This window comes from Tetranychus urticae, chromosome 3, assembly GCF_039701765.1.
Source record: "Tetranychus urticae isolate SD_2017Ah chromosome 3, NJAU_TeUrti_SD_1.0, whole genome shotgun sequence".
NCBI lineage: Eukaryota > Metazoa > Arthropoda > Arachnida > Trombidiformes > Tetranychidae > Tetranychus > Tetranychus urticae.
In genome coordinates, this window is record NC_142960.1 from 13,794,518 (window position 1) to 13,806,564 (window position 12,047).

At 33.7% G+C, this 12,047-nt stretch overlaps 1 protein-coding gene across 1 annotated transcript; it reads right to left on the reverse strand.

The window, feature by feature from the left end:
- Positions 1-5,157: 5,157 nt before the first annotated feature.
- LOC149093422 (TATA-box-binding protein-like 1) lies at positions 5,158-5,649 on the reverse strand. Its single transcript, XM_089269345.1, has one exon. The coding sequence runs from the start codon at positions 5,647-5,649 to the stop codon at positions 5,158-5,160; it is 492 nt and encodes a 163-aa protein (XP_089125471.1).
- Positions 5,650-12,047: the final 6,398 nt, after the last annotated feature.

A 12,047-nucleotide genomic window follows, 5' to 3' on the forward strand; every position in this document is an offset into this window, starting at 1 on the left:
CATGAGAAAATATCTTTCTTTTTAGTTTTTAGTTTACGACGTTTTCGTTTTCTTATACCAGTACCGACTTGATCAACTAGTGAATCAAGTTTACTTAATCCTTCTTTAGCAGCATTCTTGAGACCTTGTCTCCCTCTCGCCTTAAATGAAGTTTTCAAGTTAGCGCCTGATAAATAATCATTGCCGACGTCAATGCCAGTTTTAACAAATTGTTTACCGAGAAATTGAAGAATTGGGACACCAAATCTTCGAAAAACAGAACCAAACCATATCCTCGCTGGTAAGGCTGTCCTCGATATAACGTAATATCAGAGTATCCATTGCCTGCTTGGGATCGGTAATGTTGAGTGAAATCACTATCACACGGACAATAAATTTTACGATTCATTTTTTTTTAATATAATCATATTTTATTTATTCTTATACAGTTTTCTTGAAATGTAAGCTGAGAAAAACACGACCGGTTTTGAATCTAATCTGGTTACCGGTTTCATCGCATAAGACAATACTTACATCTTCGATTTTGTTTGAACGTACAGGATAATAATAAGGTGAAGTGAAAGTCATGTGACCAAGTTTATCACTAGGTTCACGATTGAGAGGTACTACTCTTAGTACTCTTGCTGAAATATCCCCAAGTAAATGTGCATGGATAATATCTGAATAGATGAACATCAAATGTGATTTAGGTCCAAGATCAGGTTGATTTGGAGCTTTAATCTCTTCCTCACTTTCGGCTACAGCTCTCTGCATCTCGCTAGCGAATGTATTATTATCAAATCCTAAAGCTCGTATGAATGTGTGATCGGAGAAAATAGGGTAAACTCCTTTATCAACATCAGGAATTCTTCCGGCTTTAATAACTACTTTTTTCTTTTGTTTAGTAGGCTCTCCTTCAGTGATTAGAACTAATTCAGGGGGTTTGAAATCTTTTTGTACATTGATACCACTTAAACCAATCTGTAGATGAGAATCAGCTATGCTTTTGTTCAGCTTTTTCAACATGCCTTCGACATCATCATTTTCTTGATAATCAAAGTCAATTGATACGGTTGGCCTCCTCCCTCGATAAGAGATGAAATAATTGATTGATCTCTTGATCGGTTTATGTGACAATGGGTAAAATACTTCTTGAACTGCTACTGACCATTCGCCATCGAGATGCAATGGAGTTGCAAGTCGATTAGTGAATTTAGATATTGTGTTGTCAGGGTAAGTTTCCATACTTGCGTTTGATACAACATCAACAAAGTATTCACTCGACATTTTCTACCCAGCTATTGAATTTATTAGGATAACCTAACCATTTAACGAAATATTCTTTTTTCTTTGTAACAGGATTTATGCGTTCTCTAAGGATTTTTTCAATCTTATACAGATGTGGTTCTTTAACAGGAAATATCTCATCGTGATAAAATACTGATGTGATTGGTTCATCGCTCCAATCAACTAATCTATAAATGTATCCTTGAGGTGTTTTCTTTACTTTGATTATTTTGAATAATTCTTCTGTCCAATTTGAGGTCGCACCTTTTTCGAAAATAGATTTAGCGCGAGTTATTCTTACGAAATCACCAACTTTATATGCAGTTTGTTTCTTCATATTTTTCTTTTGTGCTTTGAAGATATTACTAAGTGCTTTGCTTGGATAAAGCAATGCTTGTTTAGGTGACATTTTGATTGTTCGATGGTAAGATGAATTATATGCATCGATAATTTCATCCAAAGTATCAATATATCGTTGACTGTTTTTAAAGTGCATGTATCTGTAAATCCTTGTTCGTAATGTACGGTTGAATCTTTCAACTATCGCACATTTAATCACATCATCTGTTGATGTGAAATGATTAACATTATTATTTGTTAAGTATTCTTTCAAGTAACGATTTACAAACTCTTTTCCTTGATCAGTTTGTAGTTTTTCAGGTTTTCTTTCAATTTTACGGAATGCATTGATAACCGATAAGGCAGATTTATCTTTTAAAGGAATACTCCACGCATATCGACTTAGACAATCAATAACATTTAATAAGTATTTAATATTATTGTTTGATTTAGCTAACCAAGTCATATCCATAATATCAGCTTGCCATTGCTCATCTATTCTATCAACTAGAATAGGTAATCTTGGAAATTTTTTTATTGATCTTCTAAATAGATTATAAGTATCTTGATCTCTAATCCAAGCATCAACTTCTTTGAACTTGATTTTTGGATTGATTTCTTTTGCTACTTGATACAATTTTTTAACTCCACCGAATGAACCGGGTGATTTAGGATCGAAATATATTTTGCTTAATTCCATCTCTTCTTTGTCGTTATCATGTCAATTGCACGCGGATTTCTAATATGCTTTACTAAATGAGGAAACTCTCGTCTTATTCTACGAATAACAAGGGGGCCTCCGTTAGGTAGTGGAACGGTAGCATCCTTAGTTAAATGATCTACAATCTTGCTCAATCTACTACCATATACCTTATCACCACCAGACCTTAAAACTTCACCTTTCTTATTGAAAAGTCCGGGAATATTTCGCAAAGCCATTTCTAATTTCGCTGGAGTTTGACGTACAGGCGTCGCAGGTATTAGACTTCGTGCCCATGCCGGTTTTGGTGCAGGTACAGGTGTTGCCCATGCTGGATTTGGTGGAGGCGTTTCATAAACGCTTTCACGAGGGAAATCTTCCTCTTCATAATCTTTAGGTTCATCTTTGTATTGAAATGAAGTAGCTGGCTGATTAGGGAAATTGTCTTTTGTTCTTGAAACAAAATCATTGAGTAATTTGATTTGTGTATCAAGGGGAATATTTGTATTTAACAGTCGATTAGTTACAGTTGGTTTCTCGCAATTACGTCTGAAGTAATCTTCAGAAACCATGAACATACGTGTCACTGAATTCATCTTGCAGCTAAATTTGCGAGTAAAGTGATTGCTGGAACAAGTAATCCGGGTAGAAATCCACCTTGTTGATTAATAATTTTCTTTTTAGTGGTAGGATTAGATTTTCTTGCTAGTGCACGTATATGCTTCTTATACGGTTTTAGTTTATTTTTACGTTGTTCTGATAAATCAAAAGTACCTTTCAAGGTTTCTCTTGCAATTTCAGCAATAACACTGTAAATGCACTTGTTGGCGTGATCAAGAATTTTTTTCCTTTGTTTGTTATTTTTGGCTTTTGCTAGCGCTTTCAGGCTAGGTAAGCATTTGATTGCAGTCTTTACTGTCATTTTTAATAAACTGTAAATAGTTGCATTCTTATACTAAGTATGTTGTAATGTAGTCCTTCTCGCCTAAAACATTAGATAGAAATCTAACTTCCATTGGAGTCTCAGGTTTCAAGTCGACACATAAATATGAATAGGGTGCTGAGGTAGCATCTTCATAAATTGCTTGTAATTTGCTGACTTTACCGGGTAACATTTGTCTACCGATACTTGTGATAATTGATTGATCCCGTGGATTTTTAAATAATACAATATATTGAGAATTCAAAGAAATGTTTCTACTTTCTTTGCCTCTTGTAAAGAAATTTTGAACGATGAGAATAACTGAAAGATTACGATGATGTGAACCTTTTGTGAATAGTTCACTGATTATTTTAGAGTTTGTTGACTCTGACATAAGATCATCGATAATTATCCATTCAGGTACGGCTCCATCAAATTTTTCAATTAGATTTTCTGGTAAACCTTTAATAAAGTTAACTCCTTTTATTGAACCGAAAATACTCTGGTACTCACCGTAAAAATAAGTTATTTTTTCCGGTGGAGGAGATGAGAATTTATTCGCGCCTGAAATCAATTGCGTAATCCATCTGGTTTTTCCCGAACCAGTTGGACCAGCAACTAACATTGTAAATGGATGATGTAAATAAATAAAATAGGGCTTCATTTTTTTAGTTTGAAAACAATTTTTATTGTGTTTCTTAAACAAATTAATCATGTTCAACGTGACCGATGTCCATATTATCAATGAATATTTTCATGTCTTGAACAATGTTCAATGAACATTTAAGGTAATTATCATCACGATTATGAAAGGTACAAGGTTTTTGGTCGCGATTGATAGTTTTATGTGTTGCTCCGTATACTTGCAAAATATTTAGAACAGGAATATGAAGCTCGGTAAGATAATTTTCTGACTCTTTCGATTTACAAGCCATATAATACTTTCGACCATCTCTGGAAAATTCATAGAATAACTTTATCAAAGTTTTAGCATAGTCCTCTTTAACTGAAGCTTTTGGGACAAGTTCAAGTCCATGGAATTTGTTGGTCAAATATTCGATTTGAATTTTTTCCTTATCCGTTGGTTTACTATATATTTGATCCACCATTAAATTTATTGTTGCACTGTCATTTAATAAGCAGATTTCACGAGGTAGAAATGTACCATCGACGGAGAATCCTTGTGTATCAAAATAGGCACAGATGATATCCATGTTGACTGTTTGACGTTTGAAGACTAAATGAAATGATCGAAGTGCAGCGCTACTTATATATACTGTAGAAGAGCAAGGGAGTCAAATGACTCACTCGAAGAGAACTTATTGAGTTCTGCATAATCAATCTCGCGCCATCTTAAGTCACCGCAGCGTATTAAACCAAGGTGAAGTAAAATACAATTAGCTTCACAAGGATGTTTCACTTTTTTATCACTCCACTTCTTTTTCAACAGGCATTCCTTAGGTACAGCTTTTGAACATAAATAAAGATCCATCAGCTGACGAATTGGTAGCTCTTTAGTTTTCAAAAAGAAAATTAAAGCAGGAACAAGAGGGAGCACTTCTTGCCAAAAGTCAGAGCTTGTAATTATCAAAGTCTTTTCACCACTTATTTTAATCCTATTATCTGATATCTTGTTGATGGTAATGTTAAAGAAAGCGTCATCTGGAGTGTTGTTATCAGCTAGGAACTTTTGCACATGGCGAATTATAAATTCAAACTGTGAGGCACAAATTGAAATACCATATTTTGTCGGTTTATTTTCGAAGAAGTGACGAATGTCGATTCTTTTACAAACGATTTGATCATTTTCATCATAAGAAAAACAAATACGTAATGTTGCTTGGTTATTCACAAGAGGTTTACTATGTTTCCAAATCATCTTGCTTGAAGGTTGAAGAAGAAATGAGCTCTCAGAGCTCTGCTCTCTTCTTTATATACCCATCTGGACTGTCCTTCGAGAGAATTGCGCAAGCGCATCATCTATCTGAGGCAGCTCTTTAGCTCCTGTTATTATGATAGACCCGGTTGAGTAATATATCAATGTTAATCCATTAAGCTTGATGTAAACTGCTGGATAAATCTCAGGTTCGTATGTTGTATCATCATAAGAGTCTATCAGTTCTCTTATGTTGAATGTATATGGTACAAAGCTGTGAGCAGTAATGTTAACAACTTTGACAAAGCTAACTTTGTTGTCTGGATAAATTTCTTGTAATGTTGCTCCGGCTTTAGTTACATCTTTAAAGCCTGTAGCTATGACTTTTCCCGACGCGAAAACTAAGAAAACCCCACTTTTACGAATCACTTGGGCATTGAATTTCTTTTTACGCTTAGAATTATCGATATCTAATTTAATTGATCCGTCTATTTTCCATAGACTCACAATATTATCAATCGTATAACTATGCGAGTTTGACGACATGATTATTTGTAGGATGATAAAAAGTTCGAACTAATAAAACAAAGATAATGATTAGGATCATTATGAACCCAACTACATTCTTATATGTTAACCAATCCATTTTTAGTGTGGATTTGAAAATAAAGAGGTTCTTATATAGCTTGACTCCATGCTTGCGCATGCTCAATTTTTGGCTCAGAGTTGACAATTTTTTTTTTGGTTCAGACCCGGGCTTTGGCCTAGAGTGGCCTGGCCCAGAAAAACAGTTTTGGTCCGGTAAAACAGTTTTGGAACTGTTCCGGACTTTTACTAACTACTAACATTGAACCAATCCATGAACTAGGGAAAACACTGTATAGGCTTTCGTGGTATTTTGATGTCAAATCAACCGGTGGATCAGCAATGATTGCATCTGGATACATTATTTGAACTTTTGAAAGACAATCTTGTGCAACAGATTTGAATGAAAAGACAATCCAAAATAAAGGTTTCCTTGATAAAAACATTGACTGCCTGATTGTTTAGTACAAGCAATACAAAACTCAATAATTTTGCTAATATCGGTTTCATCTGAGTTGCTCATTTTGATGAATTTTAATTGGTACGTTTCATTATTGCTTGTTGTCTCTATAGTCACATTAGGCTTCACGCATTTCAATATTTCATAGAGGTGAGTCTAAATTCACCAGGAAAACCTATCCAAATCTCTAAATCTTACAAAGTCTTAATGTGGTGCATCAGCTAATTTGATTGAAAGGCAATGTAAATCAAGCTCTTGACTCATACACCAAGGATTGTCAGGAGGATAAAAATTCTGTTCTTTCAGGGTTTTGTTCGTAATTAGTTGTTCAAGTGCGTGTGCGACTCTTAAACCTCGCAAATCAAGAGAGTACTTCTTGCCAAGCATTTGTTGGTCATTTATTTCGGAATCGAAGTATTTTCTCATCGAAAATGACTTCTTTAGCTCCTAAATAATATGATTTGTCAAATAGATTATAAAGTAAAAACCATTTACTTGATAGATTGGTGGAGAAACAGGTAACTTAATGACATTTCCTGATTAAGATGTTTTGATTTCATAAAGCATCTTTGAATATTTATTCGTGGAATTGATGTATGAAGGTTTATTTATAACAGATTAATTATTATGTGAAGGAAAAGTTGGAAAGTTGTTTCCTGAGAAAAGAGCAGTAATATTCGGTTCATATGGCTTTGCAGTATTAGATACGATATTTTGCTCCTCACAAAACTGGATATTATAAGGATTTTTTTTACATGGTAAACTCAGATCTGAAGGTGGTTCAGATATGAATGCATCGGAATAAATTATTTTGACTTTTGATAAAAAATTTTGTGCATCAGATTCGAGTGAGAAGACAATCCAAAGAGATGATTTTCTTGATAAAATACATTGAGTTCCATTAGGTGCAGTACAAGCGACACAAAACTTGATGAATTTACTGTTATCAACTGAATCGCTTACGTTGGGTATCCTGATGAATGTTAATTGTTTAACTTCACAGCATTGATTAGTTTTAGATTGTTTACTCTTTTCAATCTTGATGCTTTTTAAAATATCAGTTAAAGGCGAATCTTTTATCAATTCAGCCTTTAAAGAAAGTCGATGATATCGCGATCCATTTAACTGTAGGATGGCCTTTTCAGCAAGGCACAGAGAAGGAAATCCAATAATCTTACTAATTGAACTACCGTAGAGGATAGCACTGTTTTCAATACTTCCTCGTGCAATATCATTGATTTCATTCATCAATTGATTGCTATTAGCTGACGGAGAATAATTTACAACTGAAATGAAATACTTTGGTGCACCAGTTGATTTAATCGACTTTAATACACCATCATTCGACATGAATATGTAGTCAGATATTTCTTCAAGTTTAGGTGAGTACGAATCAGCTAATCCAATAAGATGAATTGATACATTATGAAGCTTTTTTAGATCACTCAAAGTATCATAATAATCCACATCACCACCCAACAATATAATTGTACAATCTTGTCCAGCAACTTTGACGAATCTTCTCATTAAATCCAATATTTTGATATCAACGGAATCTCTGAACCCGTTATAAGCTTGAAAATCCAAATGTCTCAATGACTCATCATTGGCAGATAATTTATGAACATCGCAAACACAAAAGAAAAAGATTTCATCCAAATTGTAAGGTTTAATGATAGTTGATCGAATCAGGTCCACAATGGAATTAACTGTTTGTCCTTTTGGTACACCGCTATTCTCAATGTCCCAAAACACAGCACAAGGTTTAGCCAGCATTATAACAGTAGTGTGTTAGTTTTGGAGGTTGATCAAAAGATAGTTATCGATTCAAAGGAAATGAGACTCAATTGTGTGGTCCGAAAAATGACTACTTTACCAATGGATGGATTTTATTAACATAGTAATTGAATTTTTAGCACATTAATTAGAAAAAATTGATATGAAACTAACTGTAATAAACACTTTTTAATAGGTTGTGGGTGTGAATTGATTAGTGAATCCATTATCATTAATGACTGACTAGGTATCGTGAGTGAAACATGAAATTTTCAAACAATGAAATAATATCTGCTCAGCAAATCTCTCTCTAAATATCATATATGATTTATATCACATTAGTAGAAATATTTAAAAGAAAAATAAAAATGAAATCCATTTTGAATAGTTGCATGAATTTCTCATCTTAAAATGAATTGACAAAAGTTTATAAGTTGAAACTTAATCGAATAAATATACAGCGGGCGTAGCAAAGCGCAGCGAAGATGCTAACTTGTAATACTTCCATTGAATCAATTCCTCTTTCAACTTTTCGAACACTAAAATCTCGAAAACGTTAGTGTTCTTGGACTTGATATTTTAAACATGACCCATTCAAGACGGCTTTAGAAGCTGAGAGGCAATTTTAGGTCAAAAATTACCTTCATCCTTCAGCGTTCATCATTTATTTATTTTATATGTTCTATTTTTTTGTGTATATTAGATTTTATTACTTCAGATACGTTGAAATAGTTTTGATCTAACATTCAAATGCAGTCCTAACCTAGTCATGTGTAAGCCTCATTATTGGTCAATTATGGAGCTAGAGTTATTTTAAGTTTGGTACAGTTAAGTTCGTTGCGAAGTGCTTTTTGCCTGTGAACATTCTGGCTTTTGCTTTCTACTACGCAAAAATGAAAGCAAAATCAAATTCATTGTAAGGTTCAAAAGTTTTTAACCTAATATATAATAGAATAAAAATGAAATGAATTTCCATGAAAAGCTATCAGCTGGTACCGAATCAGCTCAATGATGGAATCAACTGATTGTCCTTTTGGTACTCCAACATTTTGAAAATCCCAAAACACTGTATTCATTCGCTTAGCCATTTTAGCTTAAAACACTTGATACATCAATAATCACTGCCTGTTCTCATTCAATTGATTCAATGAACAGGCATTAATTGACAATAAAATCTAACCATCTGAATAAAATTATTATGATACATCCATTCTGTAACTATGGGTTAGTCATGTGTCGTTGAACTAACTGTAATCTCATTAGTTGATGATGAAAATTAAGTTAAGTTGTGAAATCGAAATATAGCTTATAATATTGATGCACGAAAATATCTATTAAATTGCTGCGAACTGCTCACAGTGTCCATACTATGGTCCAATTTGAATAGTTCAAAATCGTCTTCAATATTTTCTTGATAATAAATTGTAAATAAAAGATGAAAAGCTTCTTATTACAAGAATTGTTTGCTGCAACACTTGGAATATTTCTAGTCCAATCTTAATTCAGTTCGATCGCTATTGATGGTTTACCTGTGTATTAGTAAGGTACTTATGACTGGCTTATCAATAATTTTAAAATTAAATCGAAACCCAAATATCTTCACGTATTAGACCTGAAGGAACATGAAAGATTCGTCAAAAAACGGGTTTATTAAGATTTTATATGCGTTCATTTTAAAAGTAAGTAGTAGAGCTTGAATTACAGTATTTTTTGGGTTTGATTCCTACTGCTTTTCTGTGACAATAATTAAAGTGTCCTAAAGGAACATATGGGTGAATATAGCCATTAACCGCACATGGATTTACATTTTTGATCTGCTTTCCACTTGATATCCTTTTAGATACCTTTAAGGCCACGCATAAAGGAACTTGGTCCATGTAATTTATTCGCTCTTCTACTTCAACTCCAATAGTTATATCATGTTCGTCATTCTCATGTAATAATTTGAACTCTAAATTACCAATTCTAACTTTTGCTATGTTTCCTTTGACTAAATCCTCAACTTCAACCCAAATTTTATCTTCAAATTCAATGTAAACTGTGTAACCCATTTCTGTCAAATTCATTTTGATTATTGAGATCATACTTGGAGTAAATTTTGATCTAGTTTTGGGTGAAATCACAAGATAATATTGTGGGTATATTATTGAATTGGAAGCATAAATACCAAGCCAAGGTTTGCTGTCTTTCACTGGAGTGACTATTGTTGAGGTCGCATCAACTTCTTTCAAGTCATTTTGTGGTTGAATAATTTTCTCAAGTACCTTTCGTTGATCATTGATGATATAAAACTCACGATTGGTGAACCATGCATCTGGTTTCTCCACTAGTGATGCTTTCACTCTCGGTTGCAGACAACAGACTTCATCATATCTTAAATTATTGATGAAATGACATGCTGTGGCTGCTTCAACCCATGAATTGAAAATGAAATCAACCTGCGTCATTGATGCTATCCCAGCAATAGGTATAACTTTGGAAAACTTGACCAGGAGTTTGATTACTTGAGAAAGGTTTATTTGAGGATAATAAGACGAGCATATGTACATCAGACCTTGAACCTGTACGAAAAACCACCTCTTATCCGATTCATGTTCTGTTTCCATTAACGATTTCATGATCTGAAATATTTGTGGCTTCTCATCCAACTTTTGACTTGAGTATAATGCATTTGAAAGAAATGCTAAATCATAAGCATCTCCAACCAAATCATCAAGAACAATTGATTCCAAAAGTTTTGTTGGTGGCTTAGCCCTTTCAATAGATTTGTATGGATACCCTAATAACCTCAGTACATGTCTACATGAATCTTCACAAATAACTTCATCAGGAAAACCTATCCAAATCTCTTCTGAGAGCGATTTTATGAAAATAGATTTCCATTCTTCTAATAAAAGTTTGATTTGATGAATAAAGTACGAGTGATGTTGATCATCTAATTTGATTAAAAGGCAATGTAAATCAAGCTCTTGACTCAAACACCAAGGATTGTCAGAAGGATAACTATTCATTTTATTCGTAATTTGCTGTTCAAGTGATTCGACATTTGCGACTCTTAAACCTCGCAAATCAAGAGAGTCCTTCTTGTCAAGCATTTGTTGGTAATTTATTTCAGAATCCAAGTGCAAACAGAATATATTTCTATCGAAAATGACTTTTTTAGCTCCTAAATCGTATGATTTCTCAAACAGATTATAAAGTAAAGACCACTTAGTTTGTAGATTCGTGTTAACAGGAGATTCGCAGTGAAAAAACATTTTAAAATTGGATTTCACTTGTGAGACTGATGAAGAAACGGGTAACTCGTGTTTCACGACACTTCCTGGCTTAGATGGTTCAACTGCATCAATGATCGTATCCTTAATATTACTGTTTTCAGATTTGATGTTAAATATTTGACTAACTTGGCTTATTGAATGTGCATCAAATGCCTTTTCTTGTGACACTTTAAATAGAGTTTCACTTTCTCCAGTATTTTGGACGATTTCGTGTTCAATTTCTGAAGTATTATTCAAGGAATTGATGCTCGAAGGTTTAACAGAGTGAACATTACCTGAACATGGTAAAGTCAAGACGATCTCTGTACAAACAGCAGTGTTACTCGGAACATCTAGCTTTGGAGTATTAGATAAGATACTTTGTTCATCAAAAAACTGGACAATATAAGGACTAATTAAACATGGTAAAGTCAGACCAGGAGGAGGCTCAGAAATGACTGCATCTGGATATAATATTTGAACTTTTGACAGACAATCTTGAGCATGAGATTTGAATGAGAAGACAATCCAAAGAGATGATTTTTTTGATAAAATACATTGACTTCCAGTAGGTGCAGTACAAGCGACACAAAACTTGATGAATTTACTGTTATCAACTGAATCGCTTGCATTGGGCATCCTGATGAACGTCAACTGTTTCACCTCACAACATTTATTAGCTTTAGATCGTTTACTCTTTTCAATCTTGATGCTTTTTAAAATATCAGTTAAAGGCGAATCTTTTATCATTTCAGCCTTCAAAAAATGTCCATGATATCGAGATCCGTTTACTTGTTCGATGGCCTTTTCAGCATTCCATAAGGTAGGAAATCCAATACAAATTAAATTACTGTGAAGGATGGCAC

Coding starts and splice junctions, on each gene's coding strand:
- LOC149093422 (XM_089269345.1), bottom strand. CDS start 5,649: ATGTCGTCAAACTCGCATAGTTATACGATTGATAATATTGTGAGTCTA.